Source organism: Phasianus colchicus, chromosome 1 (genome assembly GCF_987193195.1).
Source record: "Phasianus colchicus chromosome 1, bPhaCol1.hap1.1, whole genome shotgun sequence".
Classification (NCBI taxonomy): Eukaryota; Metazoa; Chordata; class Aves; order Galliformes; family Phasianidae; genus Phasianus; species Phasianus colchicus.
Window position 1 is genome coordinate 32,793,148 of NC_143436.1, and position 21,485 is coordinate 32,814,632.

General features: G+C 39.2%; 2 protein-coding genes across 4 annotated transcripts in view; one reads left to right on the forward strand and one right to left on the reverse strand.

Moving 5' to 3' along the window:
* Nucleotides 1-501: 501 nt before the first annotated feature.
* On the reverse strand, nt 502-8,077 carry LOC149919482 (uncharacterized). Its single transcript, XM_090136490.1, has 3 exons — nt 7,972-8,077; nt 7,368-7,903; nt 502-1,071 (listed from the first exon to the last, which is right to left on the reverse strand). Exons 1-3 carry the CDS (start codon nt 8,075-8,077, stop codon nt 1,036-1,038), a joined length of 678 nt encoding a protein of 225 aa, XP_089992616.1. The 3' UTR covers nt 502-1,035.
* Nucleotides 7,107-21,485, forward strand: part of SLC16A7 (solute carrier family 16 member 7) — an 83,892-nt gene continuing 69,513 nt past the window's right edge. For 2 of the 3 annotated variants that reach the window (XM_090138147.1, XM_090138193.1), the window contains exon 1: nt 7,893-8,474. The gene's annotated coding sequence lies outside the window, so the exon portion shown is untranslated. Of the gene's footprint in view, nt 7,354-7,892; nt 8,475-21,485 lie in introns of those variants that run through there. The other variant, XM_031589540.2, reaches the window with a different exon arrangement.

The following is a 21,485-nucleotide window of genomic DNA, read 5'->3' on the forward strand; positions in this document are numbered from 1 at the left end:
CTCTATTGTCTAGAACAGAAGTTTATACGTACAGCTTACACTAGAGCACTTCCATACAGGTGCCTAGAGATATCTTAATCTTCATTGGAGTCTCTCCGTACACCATTAACTGCTGAAGAATTCATGTTGTTTGATGGGAAGTGGCTACTTCAAGATATCATAATTTCATATCCCAAGATGTGTATTACTGGCAATAAGAAAAGGACTGACAGTAAAATGGTAATATGAAAAAATAATTTATTACTTATTTTGTGACATAGTAATACAATCCCCGAGATAACAGAAAATATCTCAGTCTCATGACCCACAGGAAAAATAAATTTTCTATAAATTATAAGTTCTTATACAGGATTGTCTACTGTAGCACTACACAGGAATGACAGAAACTACCTGGAGACAGTAAATTGCACAACTAGATTTTTGATGAAATCAGTAAAGAATAAAATACAAGATATGTTGAGAAGTTTTATTTCTGAACCATGCAAAAACACTCATCAAAATACAAAAACACAATATTTACTGTTAGGTTTTACACACTCTGGTAAAATGTTACTATCTCGGATGGGAGCTGCAAAATAAAACTTAATTTTACCAAGACACAAAGACAATAACTAAAAGTTCTTCATGCATGTTTTTGAACATATAGTCCAATGCTTTCAACACAACGAAGGAAAGTATAGAAAATTAATTGCATAGTCGATAGGTTCTGATTTTTCACATTAGCTTGAGAAAAGTGTTATGTTTCTACAGACCAACCTATTGATATTATTCAGAATAATATGCAGACTGTTGTAGCTGCCAGTGTTAAAACATCAACTGACAGGATGATTCAGACTTCTCCTTTAGATATCCCAGCCATCACACAGTCTTTGTTTGAACAGTTAGTTCATGTACCTATGCAGAACAGGCATCTTCATCTTTGGAGCATTGAATTCGCTTTTGATCACCACAAGCTAATGAAGGATGCCCCTTTTTATGCACAATTAGGGAATGTGAACAGAAAGAGACTCTAAGCCTTTCCTGTGTTTATATCTCTTACAGAGATGCCTCCACCTCAGAGAGCTGCATAGCCTGTCAAGAAAAAAAAAAGGCAATTTTTCCTCTTCAATCTGGACCATAGCACAGAAAAAGATTGAAGCATTAGACTTGTAAGTTTTGAAAGTTCATCCTTACATTATTTCATTTACATTATTATTTTAGCAGCCATTGAGTAAGATAAAAAAATGATGAAGTATTCTAAGCAATCACCACTTAGAGCTGAAATTTACAGAGGCACACAATTAATTCAGCAGAAGAACAGAAGAAGCAGAAGAACACATTAAAATAGTGCACTAAAAACATGTAATTTGGTTAGTTTTTAAGAAGGCCACACATTATTTACATAACCAGCACATTTAAATTTTGTTAATGGGTTGTGAAAGTATGTTGCTTTCCTAAAGAAAGTTAGAACTAACTTTAATAATGGTAGCTAGCACTCTAGAAACATTTGATGAATTTGACTTTTTTTGGTCTTTCATTGTAAATGCATGGAATGATTTCTGGTTTCTGTGGTACAAACAAGTTTTATTTAAGCATCTTTCTAAGCAAACTGAGCAAATCTTTCTTTCACTTTTCTTTTTTTTTTGGTTCTGATTCATTGACATCAGCTACCTTATGTGATCCACCTGAATGAGTTAACTAACTCAAGAAATCATAGAATCATAGGATCACATCAAAGAAGTCAAGAAATCATCAAGAAAGATGTCAGTTGAGATGTCTACTAAAAGTATCATATTTCCTCTGTACTCAGCAATAATGAGGCTACACTTCAAGTGCTGTGTACAGTTTTGGGCCTATCACTACAAGAAAGATATTGAAGCTCTGGAACATGCTCAGAGAAGGACAACAAAGCTGTGAGAGATCTGGAGCACAAGTCTTATCAGAAACAGCTGAGGGATCTGGGATTGTTCAATCTGGAGAAGAGGAGGCTCAGGGGTGACCTTATCACTCTCTACAACTACCTGAAAGGAGGTTGTGATGAGATGCCACTAGTGATAGGACTACATAGGATGGCCTCAAGTTGTGTCAGATTGAATATTAGTAAAAATGTCTCTCTGAAAGAGTGGTCAGGCACTGGAAAGAGCTGTCCAGGGAGCTGGTGAAGTTACTGTCCCTGGAGGTGTTCAAGAACCATTTAAATGTCGTACTGAGAGACATGGTTATTGGGTAAATATTGGTGATAGGTGGATCGTTGGACTAGGTGATCTTTGAAGTGTTTTCCAACCTTGGTGATTCTATGATTCTCTTCCTTTCTCTCTCTTCTCTGTGCTTGTATTAGGATAAACATTTATAGATAACAAGAAATTACAAAAAAAGAAATCATATGCTCCACAGAAACTATCATCGACATAACAGGAACATTATGTAATGATTGCACTGACAGTATAGTCAACAGCAAGTAGAATAAGTAGCTTCCTAGTCTAGCAACTGTAATTTAACAGAGGGTCATGGTGCCCCTATGATTGTGGTCAGCTTTTTTCAGCTGCAGGAGCCTTCTTCACTTCCCTGTGATAGTGATTTATGTAACTGAATACGTCAAACTGTGCTTCCAACAACATTTTGAGCACTACTAGAGGCCTGACAAGCACAAGCAGTAAACTGCAGCTGTATTTTCAGCAGCATTACACACAGTAGTGATCTGGGAGTTGAGTTCATCAGTGACCTACCTAAGTTGTTACCTCCCCTCTAGAAGAGTGGTTTATTATCTCTCCCAGGTTTCCAGATTGCTTTTCTATTATCTATTTATCTTCTATACTTCTACTGACTACCTGTTTCAGCTGATAACTGCCAGCTGCCTCAAATTCTTTGTGATGCCTGATAAAGATCTCTCACGGCTGAGACTATTGCTGTTGTTACAATGTGCTGTGTTCTCTATCCCCAGGAGCTGTAAAAGAAAAGAATTTTACTGGGCCTTGAATAGATGTGCTTGATGCTTATAAAGAAAACTGATCTCAGCAGAAAGATGTCCTTTGGCTACATTTTATCATTAGAATTCTGCAATATCTAATTCTAGTCATATTGATATGAATTTTATATCACATACACACACACAAAATGAAGTGCATCTATCTGTTTCACAATAGCATAGCAAAACTAGGATTCACATAGCAAAACTAGGATTAAAATTTTATATTAGTGGATGGGCTTTCTGTGTTCATGAGTGAGGACGCAATGGGACACAGGCTGATAATGATTAGTGGTTGATACAAAGCATACAGAAGGTGGCTGAGGTGAATTACCAATACGTTTTTAATGACAATGCTGAGTATTTGCTGGAAATGAGCACAGGCACCATGCCAGCTTGCCTATGTATGAGAGCAGTTTGAACAGTATGTGCATGGAACAAAAATCAGTCTAGAAAAAGCATGTAATCATCAGGTAATCATATGAACACCGCAGAACAGTGACACCAAGACCCTTTAGGTCCAGACTGTGATTAGAAGTCATAACTGGTGAGGTAGCAGAGGAAACTAAAATTTTGCATTCAAATGAAACTGCAGGACAAGTGGTAATGGGGGCAAATAGGCTAATCCAGCAGAAGACTTACCCAAATGATTATTTGACAGATTCACATAAATAGTATCAGGTATTCAATATCAGCAGCATTTTTTTTTTTCTTTCTCCGGAGAAAAATATTTCTTAAAAACAAATTCCAATAAAATCACTAAAAGGACCTCAAGTTGTTATGAATCCAGAAAGGAGAGTACATAAAATGCAGTCTCCCAAAGTCTATCTCACTGTCAAATGGATGTGGAATGAATAATCAAATGTGTAACTTCTTTTCACATATATAGTATGTAGGTAAGTTTACTTAATTTTTTCAAGTAGATCACTGAACCATACACAGACAGCATCACCCTCCACACATAGACAAACACATACACGTGTATACACTGCTTGGAACCTTCGCTAGCTTCTTGAAATTCACATGTGAATTATTAATCACTATCACTAATACATTTTTAATTCTTACCCTTAGAGTGTGGTTGTGAACACTCTTACTTTGAATAATGGGCTGCCTACATTGATGGTTCTCAGAGACTGGAAGGGTATAGGACAATGACAGAGTTTTTTTTTTGTCTATATCAGGGACCTTACTCACTTCAGAGACCTCCTTCTGTCGCACTCAGAGTGGGGAACTTGCTTTAAAAACCTAGTGCTGGTGAAATCAGGAGATGCATAAAAAATAAAATCATACTTCAACCTTTAGTCTAAGGGCAAACTGCAGCTTTTTGTCACATTATGCAGGACACTGAGCTGTATCCAAACTTTTGCAGGCTGTGGGCCAGAATCCCACACTGCTTTAATTGCAGTTACCTTGTGTTCACTCTCCACCGCTAGAGAAATGTGATGAAGCATACAGCAACAACAGGTCAATTAAGATGCACGGACCTTTCCTAGAGAGGCTGCTCCGAATAGAGGCATACAAACTGCTTGGGGCACATACATACACTAATAGAAATGCATAGTGTTATGTAACAGTAAATATTCTAATGTCGTCTACTATTTCTATATAGACATGTCAATATATAAATACTTATTATATATACACAGAATACATCGATTTTCACTGTATTATATATCATACTACAGGTACACTAGTACAGAAAATACAATCTCTGATTTAACACATATCACTGTGTAGAATTTATTGTCTAAAATATATATTGCATACATTTATACATAAAGAAAACCTATACTTATATTTATACAGCTATGTATTCATAAAAATTAAAGCAAACTAGAGGAAATAGAACTATAAAGTGAAAAAACATCACCATTTCTTTTCATGCATTTCCTGTTTCAGCTTCATTTGAAAACCACTTTTTTGACATTCTGCAAAACTGTATGCGAACTGTGGATACTTCACTGAAAAAGATAATGTACCCATGTTTTTCTGCATTTTACACATACTATATGAGGTCCTCTATGGCCTACAATTTTCTTCAGGGCACACAAGGTGTTTCAATACAGAAGACAACTTACCACTGACACAATGCCAAGTTTAAAATTTGTATTTCAGCAATAGCAGCCCAGAAGATCCTAATTTAAACACCTCTGGTCTTGTAGTTGTAGGCCTGCCTGGAAGTGACCATGAGTTTAAGCATGGCATTTGTACCAAAGTCCCCTTTGCTTGTGTACCCAGGAGTGCTTGGTGCAGTGAGCCTCTCTCAAGTGTTTTTTTTTTTTTTTCTTTCAAAGCCTGTAGTGTGACCTGATGCCAGAATAGACCCTGTGATCATGGATATTCTGGGCGCAACTTCCATCATACACTTGCACAAGAGATGACTGACACTGCTACCTGCATTAATACAGCTGTGAGTTTCATGAGCTGCACTGGCAGTCACTGTGGATGTTTATTCCCCAAAATGACCCCGGACACAGGCAAGTAACTCAATTACTACTGAGCTTACATGATGCCACAAAAATGGCTCTGAGTTGTTTGTTTCAGAAATGAACAGGCTGTCCAGAGAGGTTGTGGATGCCCCATTCCTGGAGGTGTTCAAGGCCAGATTGGATTGGGCTCTGGGCAGCCTGGTCTAGCATTAGGTGGGATGGTTGGTGGCCCTGCATGTGGCAGGGGGGTTGGAGATTGATGATCCTTGAGGTCCCTTCCAACCCTGGCAATTCTGTGATTCTGTGAAAGCATTTTCTGTGTTACTCAGTGAATTACTTACTGCTCCTTAAACAACAGTTGTGCCAGGATCTGCCCAGGGACCGGAGCAAGCTGGCTGCTTTACAAGCACGTGATAAATTACTCCCTCTTCCTGAAGCTAAAGAACTTCCAGTGGAAACTGATGATAAAAATATTTTAACAATAATATCTTAGAGAAAGAAGGAATTATAAGATAAGCTGTTACACTGCTGAGTTTGTCTTCTTATTTAACACAATTTTTAAACAGAAAAAAAATCTCACATAAAATCAATCAGAGCAAATAAGTAGTTGTAACAAAGAAATCTGATTTCTATGCACCTGTGCTTCAAGATGGCAGTCCTCTGTGCCTGAATTCTTTGATGCATAGTAGATATTACAACTGCTGCCTTTTCTGGGGTGTTCTCCTTCTTTCCAGAGTATTTTCGAAAGGCCATTGTTCATTTTGGCTGATGCCAGATAAGGGATAAAAACACTATTAGCAGAAGATAGACAAGCCTATCAAGTCCCTCTATTGCTCAACAGCAGCTGAGCAAACTGAATATTCTTAAATAAAACCCAACTTCTCTCTTCATATCCATGAAGATCTATCTCCAGTTCTTAAAATGCCTGTGAGGGTGCTATCTGTAAAGCTTGTACCAAACAATCTGCATGCATTAAAGTTATAAAAATAATAAAATCACATGGTATTCACATTCACTTTATGTACATATTTTGCAACATGATGTCAACAACTGTAACTACTTTTTTTTCAGATTACTTAAAATGTTGCACATGACATGCAATGTTACCCATGAGAATAGGCATTTATGATAAGGGGCTTAATTATGTAATTATGTGGTTATGTTCCATCATTTTCCCCATAGGATTTTAGCCTCAAGGACAGAATTTTGGGATAATTTAAAGGCTGTTCTTATAAAAATGTTCATGGCATGTATACAAAACAGTTCCTGAATTTTTCTGTGAAGTGTGGCAGGGGGGAAAAGGGAGAGAGAGCCACGACTTTAATCAAGAACTCATTCCTCATGGCCAGATTTGCTGTTTGAGAAGGAGAAGTTCTCCCGTTCTGCACACAAAGATCGCTGTCATTTTTTCTTGACATAAGCTTGGCGCGCCTTGCCGTAACCTTTGTGTGGAACGGCCATCGAGTGCAAACAGCCACATGATGCGAAACACTCGGCGCTCCGTGTCCCGCAGAGGAGGACAGAGGGGTGGGACGGAGGGGCGGACGGACACGACTCGTCCTGGCAGAGCCGAGGTGAAGAGCGTGACACGCGGCCGAGACACCCCGCGGGCGCGGGGCCGGGCGGGGGCCGGGCGCTGCCTTTCTCGCTGGCTCGTCGTCTCCGGGCCGGGCGCCGCGCCCCCGCCGGCCCCGCGGAGCCGGGTTGGGCAACCCGGGAGGCGTCTCCTCCGCAGCCCCCGCCCCGCCGCGCCGGTGCTGAAGCGCCTCGGCCGCTCCCCCGCAGCACCCCCGGGACAGCGGCGCCCCGTCGGCCCCGCAGCAGCACCCGGGCCTCCCTCCCCGCCGCCCGGCCCGGGCTCTCCTGCCGAGGCCGCCTCATGGGGAATAAATAAATTCATAACCCCGCTCACCCCCGCGGCAGCGAGAGAAGCCGGCGGCGGCCGCGGGATTAGATCCAGCCCGAGCTAGAGACCAGGTAACGTAACCTACCCGCCAGGAGGGAGGAGGAGGAGCAGCGAGGCCGCTGAGGTCGCCCCCATCGGGGAGGGCTCCGGGGGACGGAGACGGGGCTGCCGCAGCCGGGGCGCGCCGGCGTCTCCCCCACCCCCCCAGCCCCGTTCGCTGCGGGCGGGAGCGCTGCTGCCCCCCCGCTGTGCGCACCGCAGTGTCAGTCACACACACGCACACGCACACGAGCCGCCACCCACGCAGGGATGGACGGACGGATGGATGGACGGACGGATGGATGGATGGACGGATGGATGGATGGACGGACGCCGCCCCTCGCGGGCGCTGCCCACTGGTCCCGAAGCAGCCGCTGCAGGGAGGCGCCGCACGCCTCGCCGTGCCCATGCGGCCGCCGGGCGCTGACAGCGGGCGGGGAGGCGGGCGGCGGGGCCGAGCCGAGGCCGCATCCCGGGGCGTTGCCGCACCTCCAGCTCCGCGCAGAGCGGGTCCGCGGCCAGGGCCGCCTCCGCCCCGGGGCAGCTCCGCCGGAGACGTGGGCGGGAGGCGCGGCAGCGAGGCTGGAGCCGTGTGCCTGACTGGGCGTCACTTGGCGGCTGCGGCCCCGAGGGGAGCGGTGACGTCACACCTCTGTGCTCGGGGTGATCTCGGGGAGGGGTCCGCTGGGACCCTGCGCTGTGGCTCTGCCTGGCGTGGGCCGGGCCGCTCCGAGCTCGGCCGCGCTGGTTCATCATCTCCGAACACCGCTGGCTTTGCTTAGAGGCTGTGCACCCAGCCCTCCCCGTGACTGGTACCAGAGCCGGGAGAACACTCCTCCAGCGTTATTTTTATACGACCTCTACTAGCACACTGGGGACACAAAGTCCTTGAAGTCTCTCTTGTGTGGGGCATTGATAATCTTGTCCTGAGAGAAAAGGGTTTCACTGTGCCTACGCAGATCTCTGTGCTCAGGCATTGTGGTTGTTGAAGTGACCCCTACAAGACACTGGAGGTGGGATACAGCCCTAACGCAGACCTTTTCACATTTTGGAGACCAAAGTGTGCTCTGTTGCTCCTGGGAGGGCCAGTGATCTCTTCATCCCGCAGGCACACCGCACTCGTGCAGACACACCGCTGCTTTTCAAATCAGAGGTGAGCCAGAAAACTAAACAGAGAAAATAACGTTTCAAGAGAGCACTTTTTTTTTTCCTTTCTTTTTTTCTTTCTTTTTTTCCTCAGATGCCAGCCTGAACTTTTAAGCAAAGAATAAATCTTACTGAGATTATTCTTCTTTCTTTCCCCCCAAACAGCTTTCAGTAAACTGGGGGATGCGGATGCCTTGGCATCCATTCCTGATTCTGTGGTCTCTATAATAACCACTCATGTCTCCATAGTGACATCCACCTGTGGCTCCAGTTACATATCAGGTAGCAATGAAAGATGTGCTTGCAGCTTCCCTTGCAGGAATGGAGCCATAAACTTAAATGCACACCAATTGAGACAGTGACATATTGCCTTGGCTCTCTCTAGATGAACCATGATATGAAAGGTGGTCTTCAACACTGAAGGGGTAGACTGATATTTAAAGGAAACAGGAAGGTGAGAAGTAGTTCAATGAAAGTGTTAATGCTTTTATTTGTACATACTAAACTTGTGAATAATGCATGAATGATCCCTTTCTTACTTTTAAAGACAGCTCTCTCCTCTCTTCTTTCATGATTGCTAACTTTGGATATTGTACTTGAGAATGAGTGCTGAATATCTTCCACATAAAAGGAAGACAAGAAATTATATTTCAAAAGTTTCTATAATGTGTGCAATTAATTATAGAACCATAAATTCACATATCTGAATAGCTCAGCTAACTTAGTTTGGAAAACAGTCTTTCTAATATAAGTGACCTCAGAGCAAAACAACTCTTTGAGGAAGGCAAATACTGGTAGCTTGTGTGTGTGTGTGTGTGAGTGATTTCAGATAATTTCACCAGCCTCATTTTTTTTAATATGATGGAGACAATGAATAGCCTAAGTTTCAAATGGATTCTTCATGGGAATTCTTAATGAATTGTAGAAAATGAAATTCTCACATTTTGTGCATAGGAAGACTCTTTAAAAGATCTAGTGATACAGCTGGTCAGAAGTGGTACTTCTTATGTAAAGTGATGAAGGAACAGTAGATACAAACTTTTGGGGAAGACTCTGAAATATTTCAAATGGAAATATCAAAGCAACAGTTATACAGTTTAACACTGTGTTTAACTCTGCAACTATAGTAAGGATAGGTTGAATTTTTTTTCTACAATTTTCAGTGTAAATGAATACGCCATTAATAGTGTAAAAATTATCCATCCAGTCTTTAGCCTAATTCCATCTGTCACTTCTCAGTGGTGTGTACTGGATTTGGACTCATTCAGCTCTTGTTATTGCAAAATCGTCATTCTAAAATCAGGGTTCTATGGAAGCAGGAGATCCTATGTGCAGTTTTGAAGATGCTGTTACTTAGGCATAGAAGTTAAGGCAGAGTGAAGAGCAGTCTTTGAATCACAAGCCGATTTATTTTAAAAATGTCATTCTTTCATTACTTTTCTTCCTTGGATTCTGTTCAGCATTTTCTACATTTTTACTATTTCTTTGTGTATGTATACTTATGTTTCTCGTACCCATTGGTTTTCTGTTCTTTCATTTTAGGAAGAAAAATCCACTTTAGTATCCTTTCTTTCTTAAGTAATTTTTCGTGTCCTCTTTTTATGATAAGCAGGTGGCTTTGCTTGCAGTATCTCCTGGTTATTTTTTAAGGAAGGAGACTACAGCTCACCTGATTTTTCTCCTGTTGCAACATCACAGGATACTTGTGAAGAGTTGAATTTTTCTTGAGTAGATTTCTGCTTTAGCAAAGATGGTGTCTGAATGAAATTCTGAATTGATTCCATACCTAATTCTCTTTGCTAGAGTTAATGCAGTCCATTTTCTTATGTGAGAGTCAAGACAAGAAAAATGGTCTTTGTCTACGCTTATTATCTGTTCTGTTAAATGATTTTTTTGTGTTTTTTCAAGGTTGGTGTGATTATGAAAATGTAATTCTCTTTTGATTTTTATTTAATAAAATGTTAGGTCATATCCATTAATAATTAATAGTGAATGTTAGTTCCTATATCTGTTCAGATAATATATATATATATATAATGTCCTAATGTTTGCACAGCACCAAGGAGAATATTGCATAGGAAAATAGGATTTCATTCGTCAAGTGTTTTATGTATCAAGCAAATGTGAGAAACAGGCTGTGTTCCACGTATGCATCCCAGTCCAAACCTGCATTCTTTGGCATGTTTGTATTTGTGAGCCATTGTGCCAACTTTCGTAATTTTATTGTGAACCTTGGTACATTCAAGCAAAAGTAGTTGGGATGTAGGAGTAAGGGTCTAATATTCTGTGACTTGAGTAATATAGGCTAACTGCTTAGCTTTACATTCTGTCATGTATTTCTGATATTTCTTATAGCTGTTGTTCTTAAACAATCAAAACAAGCTTTTACTGAAGAATAAATTCATAGCTCACTAGTCACAGTGTCTGGCAAACTAGAAGGAGTCTCTGTTTTTTTTTCCCCTTGCAGTCTCTTGAGTTTTAATTTATGATATTTATGTCTGGAGGAGGGGTAGTCACAAAATTGCAGGGGTTGAAAGGGACCTCAACAAGTCATTGAGTCCAACCCCCCTGCTAAAGCAGGTACTTTACAATAGGTCGCACAGGTAGGCGTTCAGATGGGTATTGAACATCTCCATAGAAAGAGATTACACAACCTCTCTGGGCAACCTGTTCCATGCTCCATCACCCTTACCATAAAGAGGTTCTTCCACATGTTAGGATGGAACTTCCTATCCTTGTCTTATCACTACACACCACTGAGAAGAGCTTGGCCATTTGCCTCCCACCTCCCTTTAGAACAGTGACTTATCATCAGCTCCTTTTATTGATTATATTTTTGAATTTAGTTTATAAGGTGATGTTAGATGGTTCCTTTATTTGTTATCATCAAGTTTAAGCCACCAGTTACCTCCTATAATTTTTTTATTTTCAGGGCATGGTGCTTTCCTGTCTTGTTTTGCATGAAAACAAGTGCTGAAAAATTGAATAAGTATTATCAAAAGGATATTGACATAACTAGGGCATTTGAAAAAGGTTGTGGTCAAGGTGATGATCTATGTGGGAACATTTGGAAAGCATATGCTGCACAGAAAACTGTTCAGACCATGTCCTATATGAATGGCTTTTGTTATCTTTATGTTTTTAAGAAGTTCTTTAGACTAGCTTATCTTCACTCAGCTGTTAGAAGCCTCCTACTAGTCCTTCAGGCACGTTGCTCCCATCAGATGGCCTCTGTAGTAGCAAACTGTTGGAAGCACTCCCAATTTTGGCACACAGGTTTAATGAATATAAAACAAAGACTTGTAATTGTGTTCAAAGTGTATTCGACATCAAAGAAATTTTACCATTTGAAGTGATGGTAGTGATAGTACAATGATGAATGTTGCCTTTTTGCATGAGGTGAATGCAACAGAGATTAGTAAAGTCAGTCCCAAAGCTGTGCTAACATAATTTCTAAGTATAGAAGTGATTTTATTTTCAAAGAAATATAAACTTTAATGCACATTTTAGCATTCATTCTCAACAACATGCTTGCAAATATAAGAAGTTATCTATTGTTTAGGAACACTTGCAGTCTATGGTATAAGCAAAAATGAGACAATAAAAGATAAAATTTCAAATTGTTTCAGCATCAACTTCAGGTTTATACTCCTCAGTGCTCAATTTCTTCCAAATTGAAGAAATATTGAAAACAAATGTGTACACTACTAGAAGTGTACAGTACTAGAAGAAACAAGCAAAAAAAAAAAAAAAAAAAAAAATTACCACTCCTTTGAAAACAAGTATAAATGCAAAATGCATAATTGATTACTTTTTTAAACAAAATCAGTTCCAACTGTAATTTATTTGATTAGTATTGCAGGTAGAAAAAATGCGTACGCTTTTAAAATTAATTGCATTAGATCTTTTCCTTTACACCGGGAATGAAGTCTTTTGTGGTGTTTTTAATGGTTTTTTTTTTCAATTAACTGCAATAATTATGTACATATTTGGCAGTGAGGGTTACAATTTTTGAAATAACATAGGACTATGTTCAAACAACCAGCTATAACGGCATGACTTCTTAGACATTGCTGCTCTTCTCTGCTGACCACACTGACTTACAGAAATTGAAAGCCTTAAAATAAGGGGTATCTAAATGTTTTGTGATACTACTGAATTAAAATACCATAGGAGTTGCAGATACCTAATTGTGTTCCTATAGTTTGCATTCTTAATACAGCCCCTGGGACAAGTTTCAAACAGAAAGAAAAAAAGAAACCTTAATGATGCAAGTAAGCTGCTCTTGGGCATGTAGGTGTCTGATTTTTTAAAATTGGAATTGTATGTGTTAAATTCCTTGATGATTTTTGATAAGTAAGTTCTCCATTAAATCATTCATTTTCTAGACTGCTTTTGGAAGCTGTGCCACCAAGGAGAAGTCACATAGGAGAAAATGATAATCTGCTTGAGGGTAGGCAAGCCCAATGGACAGATCTGGATAGGTTGGATCAATGGGCTGAGTCAACTGTTCAAAAGACCAAGTGCTGGGTCCTGCATCTCGGTCACTACAGACCTATTCATTGCTGCAGGCTTGCGACAGTGTGGCTACAAAGCTGCAAGGAGGAAAAAGATTAATTGACAGCCATCTGAACATGAGCCATCAGTGTGCTCAGGTGGCCAAGGAAGCCAATGGCCTCAGAAATAGTGTAGTCAGCAGAACCAGTGAGGTGATCATCTACCCGTACTCTGCTCTGGTGAGGCCACACCTTAAGTACTGTAATTTAGTTTTGGGCCCCTCACTGCAAGAATGACACTGAAGCCTCAGAGCACATCCAGAGAAGGGCACTACAGTCTTATGAGGAGCGGCTGAGGGAACTGGAATTGTTGAGTCTGGAGAACAGGAGGCTCAGAGGAGACCTTATCAATCTACAACTCCCTGAAAGGAGGTTGTGGCAAGGTGGGGATGAGCCTCTTCTCCCAGGTAACAGCAATGGGGTGAGAAGCAATGGCCTCCAGTTGCACCAGGGGATGTTCAGGTTGGATATTAGGAAAAATTTATTCTCAGTAAGAGTGGTCAGGGGCTGGAACTACTTGTGCTGTCCAGGGAAGTGGTTGAGTCACCAGCCCTGACGGTGTTCAAGAAATACTGAGTGACATAATTTAGTGGGCATGGTGCTGGTGGGTTGACAGTTGGCCTAGATGAACTTCATGGTCTTTGTCAACCTTAATGATTCTATGATGCTATAAATAGGACTGCATTTGGGTCTGAAACTTGAATTTTGTTCTCAGCAATGCTAATGTTAGAAATGGAGACTGAGGAGATGTGAACTACCAGCTGGACCTAAGGATGGTTTAAGGGTCAGGTAAAGGTGTGTCTGGGACGGAGACTAAAGCTAGCTGAGCAAGAGGTGTGCATCAGGGAGCAGGTGGAGAGAACAGATCCTCACTGACAGGGAAATTGGTGTCATAAGCTGAAAAAGACAGTGGGCCTATCAGCCAATTACCAAATACTTTTTAAGATGTACTCTTTATAATAATTTCTAGGTAGTATTAAACTAAGGACTTCCTTTCTGTCCTGAGGAATTTATACTATCTTTGCTCACTGTGTCACACAGGGCTCCTAACTCCTTGTCTTCCATTATGCAGCCTCTCTTCCACTCTCAACTTCTACTAAAGGTGAATAAGGGGACTCAGTAGCCCATGATTAGAAGTCACAGTACCAAATTTTGGCAAAAAGTGATAAAAACTTGTATATTTTGAGACCTCTGGGTTGTATATTTGAGGAAAATGAGAAAAGAATAGGCCATAATAGTCAATACTGACAAAGCATGAAGCATGTATTGAATTTGTGAAGAATAAGGGAAAAGAAGACCCTTTGCTCTTGTTCTTTTGTAGATATAATTATGTTGTCTAGAGGCATAAAGGCTTTATTCTCATGTTTTTCTGATGTAGTTATCCAAAGGAGATGTTTTGATGTTGTTATGCTGAATATGAGTGCTTTATTTCAATTTAGGTTAATTCTTTATTCATATATAACAACACTGCAGCGCAGTGTCATAAATGGCTTCTTTTGGTTTTAGCTCTATTAGAAGAGTGAAAGAGGTTTATAAGTGAAGTTAGTGAATGTAAGGTCCAAACTCAGATAAGGCTGAGAAACCAGGGAAAGACATTTAAAACTGACATGTAAACACACACTGGCGTTTTCTGTCAATTATGTTCAGAGATGCACTCAAAAAATATGACCATAATTCTAATTGGCATTTCCTGTTTCTGTGACTCCAGTTCTGTATTTCATCTCCGTACTTAGTGCAATTCCACTGGCTTGCTCTTTGTTTACATACATTAAGGGCTGAGTACACTCTTTTGATTGCTTTCAAAGACTTTTGGATCACTGGCTTTGACTTGCCTGATTAGTTTAAATGAAAATTATTTCTCTTAATCATTATCAAAATGATTTCTGTTTTGAAACAAATACTCCCATGTGTTCTTCTATGTACTTTATTTCCCCTCAGTTCTTTCTGTGGGAGCATTTTCTGTCTTTATTAGAACAGGAGGAAATATTGAGGTAAATATTCTGCTCTGCTCATCTCACCAGTATGCTGTGTTTTCCATGCTAAAACTAGAAACTTATACATCCTCACTTGTAAGATAGCTTTTATATGGAGTATAATATAATAACCAGTATATATGTTACCTCTAGACTTGCAAGTGTTTACATTCTTTACCCTTAGTGTTTTATTTATTTATTTATTATTTCTGCTTTTCAGATCTCATGGAAAATATGTAAAGGAAAATATGTAGCTTTAGAAGAATGATAAACTGAAGAGGTGAAAACAGATTAGAAGTGCAAGAGATGTCATTATTTTGTGGAATTTCACAAAGGCTAATGCCTTCAAGCCACCAGAAACAGAATGATGGATCATATTTTCACAGTAGTTTTTAGTTGTCTTTAGATTTGTCTTTAGATTTGTCTTTAGATTTGTCTTTAGTTGTCTTTAGATTTTTATTTATTTATTTATTTACTTCTGAGAAAGTAGTAGAAAGAATGTTGACTTTAGCTTTTAATATATCTGTGTGCTAATTGTGGGCCTTCACAACATTTTTGTTATTGATGAATTATCTGATCACAAAATGTTACACTTTTCTATAACAGAATTTCTTCCAAACATGATGCTTAAAAAGAATAAATACCAAATATGTTATGAGGAAAACTAACCATTAAACAATACAATTCTCAAACCTTAGAACTACAGTCTAGAAAGTAAAAATTAGGCATTGAATCTTCTAGTCATTGTTTAGACTGAGGTTGAGAATATCTTGAGTTCCAGAAGTAGTTTGCAAAAAGGCATGTTCAGGACTGTTTCACTTAATATTACACTTGGTGCTTTAATCTATGAAATCTATTTAATCTTTTGGATTTCCTTGAGTAAAGATAGTCTGTGACTTCAGGAGAGGGAGACATGGATTCCGCAGTTTAGATTAGTTCCATAAGTTGCTCCCCACTTACTGATTGTACAGCAGCGTCAACTCATCCTACAGTGCTTTCTTGCAAAGTTCATCTACACATGCATAGATGACTTCCTCTCACTTGGACCACTAAAAAGGCACTTTGACATAAGAAATGAATATGTCATGTGTACATTTCCATGTTTGGTACTGTCCAAACGCATAAGGATGTATTGATTCACCTGAAGCTTTCCAACTTAAAATTATTTTTATGATTAAAAAAAAAAAAAAATTGTTTCCACCATTCTGTTTAATAGTGAAGTTGATTGTTTTATGCAACCTGCAAAAATATGTTCATGTGTGATCAGATATAAAGGCCTGTTCTTTCCACAACTAATACAAGTTCTTTTTCTGACTCTGACAGCATAAATAGCCGATAATGTAACAAGACATTCTTTCTTAACTAGGTAATCAGCTTGCACTTCTAGATGTATTTAAGTATTACTGAAAGGCTGTATATTGAAAATAATGATTTTAATCCTGTTCTTGCTCATTAAGTTGTTTCAGCAACACTATTTTTTTTTCTTTTTCCTATACCAATTTCCTGAAAAAATAGCAGAATTAGTTGATATGTACAAGTTTATTTTTAGAATGTTACAACCAAATTGCTAGTCTAGTAAAATAGAATTCTCAAAGAATACTGAACGATACTTTTCATTGAGGATGGAGAATATATCTTTAGCCCTATTAAGTTAGTTAAAGATTTTTTTTTTCTTTTTCCTTTTCTTTTTTTCTTTTTTCTTTTTTTTTTTTTCCTTTCATTTACCAGCTTTATCTCAGGTGTAGTGATACATTTTTTTTTGTATGCAACATTGTCAAACCTAAATTAAATCTTTAATTTCATATTACTGGGTCCTAGATGAGGAGGTTGTTAACTCTTAATAACTGGAGTTTAAATCCTACATCTCAATCAATCCTCTCATCTAACCAACACTCTTACAGGATAAAATCAGAAATTACAACTTTAATCTGAACAGCCCAGCTTATAAGTGTATTGAACAGCAGATACAGAGGTTTCATAAGCAGAGCATCTTGCATCTTGATGTAGTCTCAAAGAAGCATCTTCTTGTTTTTCATAAAGGCAACTGAATATATGTAAGTCAGGAGATGGTAGTTTTCTAATAGAAATAATGTTGCATATATACAAATAGCAGTTGATAGGAAAAAATAGGAAGAAATATCCAACATACTGCATACTAGGAGATAAATGAACAAAATAGGAAAGCACTGAAAAAAAAGGTATGAATACAGTTGTTTGAAGTTTCAGGATGTTTTGGTGTTTCGGTAAAGTTTAGAATCTATATTGATCCACTGCAAGTGTCAAATATACAGAGGAAAGCGTTTTCCTTAAGATTTTTTTGATTCCTTTGGAACATTTCTATGACAGGTTTATAGGAGAAATAGTGTATACTTATGGATAGAAAAGGAAGACTATTTCTTACAAGAACAGTGTGAAAGATGGTATGGGGGTGAAGGAGGGGAACTTGCATATTGGCAGTACAAGGGAGTGAGGAAGTGTAGATTCTGGACCCAGTAAGAATGCAAAAGGATTGAATACTTTAAGATGTTTTACTGCCATTACTTTGCCTTAGCCCACGAACTGCCAGAACAGAACAGATGATCTTTTAGACAGAAATTAGCAGTAAATTTAGCACCCTGAAGACTGAAGAACTTCAGTAATGAAGGAATTTTTTATTTATCCTACCAAAGCAGAGCAGATTCTGTTTTGCAATGTGAAGTGGCCAGTGTTACTTCATGGTGTTCTCACTGCTCCAAAGAGGAGGTTGAACTGTTTGGTCCATCTCTGCTGGGTTCATTAACTTTATGTGTTTGTTTCTGTTACCACAGTTGAGAAGAGAATGGTTTGCATTTATGTTACTAAAAGGCTGGACCTGAATTATTTAACCAAACCCCACAGAGCACAGAACTTTTTGTATTTGGTCAAACTCATGCTCCCAGGGTCATTTTCATCTGCCCCTCTGACCTTGCCAGAGGGAATCGCTGTTTATTTCTTCACATGGTAGACAATTTTATCTGAGACCTGCTGAGGGGGAATGGGCTACCTGCTTTGTACTGCAGAAGGGAATCAAGAGAAGCTGTTTTCTTTCTTTAGTCCAAAAGAGAAAAAAAGCTTATGTAGGACTTCTACATATTATTATTATTATTATTATTATTATTATTATTTGTCTTAGAGATTGTTGCAGTGATTCTTCGAATAGGGGTAGGAGACTGGTGACAGCAGTGAGAAGATGCAAAGTTTTGAAAATAGAGAAAGGCAGGAATGGTATAATCCATTATAACCTGCTATAATCCATTAGACTGCTGGACTTTCACTCTCTGGCAGTCCAGAAATGCATCAACTGACTCATTTGCTGCCCTGTTCTTGAGGAAAGCCATTGTAGCCCAAGATACCTAAAAAAGCTCCATGCCTCAAAGGGAAGGGATGAACAGTACTGTCAGAGCACTGGCTTTAATTTAAACTCTGAAATGCGGCAGTATAAATAGAGACCAGATTGAGCCTGGTTGTGAACCAGGGTTGACTTTTGAGAGGCTGTGCTAAGTTTACCATCTTTAAAAAAGACAAAACAGCTGCTGTACATCCACAGCAAACTAGTACAGTGATTTGAATCTTATACCTGGGGAAGTTAAAGCTGTTAAATTTCTCTCAAATAGACATACTCAAGGTGGCTGATAAGTTGAGAGAGGAAAAAACTGAAAGAGGAAAAAAGTGAACTGTGAGGGAAAGGTGCTGCTGAAGTGACATTCAGGCCAGCTGAGAGCTGCATAAAATTTGTATCTCTCTTGAGGAGTCTGTTGGCAGGATTTGTGTGGATTTCTGCCCATAAAAATAAACCAGCTTTACGTTGGTAGAAACTGCAGCCAAGAGTTATCCCTTGAGGGTGAAGGCTTCTGCCAGAACAGCTGCCCCTCTAGGCAAAGTAGAAAAAAATTACACTACACCCCTTAATCACTACAGGGTATGTCTCCTTGTCTTTAAAGAAAATTATTTCATCAGTTTCTGGATATTTTTGTCACTGTGCTTGTGTATTGAAGTACTGTGTACCCAAGCACGACTGTCATGTTGCCTCTTTAATCTGTGCCTGCACTTATTGCTTACTAGTTTTAAATGCCTCCCTTAACCATTTGGATAAAAAACAAGTGAAATTCCAACAAAGACAACACATGTTTAAAGTTTTGTGTGTGTAAATCATAACCTAAAAGCTGGAAACTTTCTTACAGGCAGGAAACAAATATTTTTTTGCTTAGCATAGCTATGAAACTACAAATATTTACAATGTTAAAACTAAGAGTTACAGGAGACTTTTGGAAGACTGATGCCATTCGAAGTTAAGATACCAGAAAAGGCAGTAGTAACACTCCATTGAAGCTCTTTTTCCTTTTCCTTTATATTTTGCAATGTCCTCACAGCAACCTGTCTCCTCTGCAGAACACTCTCTTTTCTAAAACTCACTAAGCTTCATGCACACACACTTATTTCTACAGAATTGGTCTCACAGACGTGATCTGATATGACTACAGAAATGTATTTTTTTACTTGTCTGCAAACACAGTAATTCATGAAAGAGAAATGAAGGAATTTGGTATCAGAATTAAAATTGACCCAAATAAAACAGAAAATTTGCAAGCATATGTTAGTGATTTGAGCATCGTTTGTCCCTCATGAGCTACAGGTTTTTTTGTGTTTTTTTGTTTTTTTTTTAAACCGAGGAAGTTAGCCACTGGGTTCATATGATTTTCTTTAAGTCATTAAGTGATATTCAAATAACCACAGCTGCTACTTCTGCCCTCATACAGTGATCTGTAGCTATAATAATAATTTTAAAGATAATTCATTCTTTTGTGTGTGATGGTTCATATAGCAAAATGTAAAATAATGAGGAAGACTGAGGGGAAATCGAGGTACTGGAGAAACATGAAACATCACTCCTGTGGCAAACAAGCCTGAGATCAGCTGTGAGGTTTTTCCTTACCTTGGACTTTGTATCCTGGTGTATGCTTGAACTGTTTGAGCTGTAACAGTGAGAGGGTAAGCCTGGCAGCCTTGGAGGCTGGTGGATTAGGGAGGCAGAGTGGACACAGGACTATCAGCAAGGGGCAGGCAGGCACTGCTGGGAAGGGCTGGCAGACTGGTGGGGAGCATGTGTTTTTGCAGCACTGCCATTGCAGTCAGTGCCAAATTACAGGTAGCAAGAAAGAAACTATTGATATTTTTCTTTAGCCTGAGATTTGCAGCTTGTGCACAGGTACTCACAGTCCTCTGTGCTTGCTGTGGCTTGTAAGTCACCAGTGCGTCTGGCTCATTCTGAAGGATGGTATACAAGAGGGAGACATTACTGCTGCCTCTTTCCCATCACTCACCTTGGAGGCAGATAAAAAATCTTAATGCCCAGGGACATCAGGTCAGTCTCTTCCTACTGTTGTCTCTTCATGATTCTTTGTGTTTTTTTCCATTGAGTCCGTAATGTTAGCCACTGTCAAAGAGTGCTTACAGGAGAATCAAACAAGACCCAGCCCCAAAGGCTGTGAGTTCACACAATGTTAGGCAATGTGATGTGCAGTATAATTTTCGTATTTGCATTTTCTTCATACCTTACACATTGAAACTTGTTTTTAATAGGCACTGTCATGCCTTATGACATGTCTTATTACTCAAGCTCTTGCATATATGCAGTTATCTAAGCTAACATTATCATTCAGGCCTGAATGATAATGCTTTTTACATAATTCATGGAAAATAATTTTAAATGAATATTATACTTTTTTTTTCTGCAAATAGATTTACTAGGAAATTCTTGAGCTTATTTGAAAAGTCTTGTTACCATATCTGGCAGTTATTGTTGTCCTGGTTGGTAGTAAGCTATCCCTGATGCATATCCTAACTATATCATCAGGAACAGCCTTCGCTATTTTGTTGCCTTCAGCAAAATATATTCTGCTGCCTCTACTCCAACATTTGTAAGAAATCATTTTTAATACCACCCCTTTTTATACTTTTAGAATGCTATATATTCAGCTATTACAAAGTACAGTCTCAGAAAGTTCCAGAAAAAATATGAGACAAAGTATCTATACCTTATAAAAATTAATGCCTTATTAGCAATTTAATTAGTGCAGTCACAAATTGGCTCTGAAAATGCTGCCTCTCCAATTCTGCAGCTCTGGGCAACTGTCCAGTCTTTACATAAGGTAAGCTGCCCTCTGCATTGTTCTGTAAGGCACTGAACATCGTTTCAAGTTTTAATTGGTGTTTGGATGGTTTATGCTATGATTTGGTTGAGTAAATTGTGAATTAATACTGCACATATGAAATCTGTCACTGTTTTCTTTTTATAAAAAGATGGCAAGAGATTTTCTTTTGCTATATATTTACTTTCAAAATAGATAGTATTAGTTGGCTATGGTATATACATAAGGCATGAGATAGTTTATCTTCATCTTCCATAAATTTTCCTCTACACTGCCATGATAGCCACAAAAATGTTAGTAATGCAGTATTTCAGAGTTACGC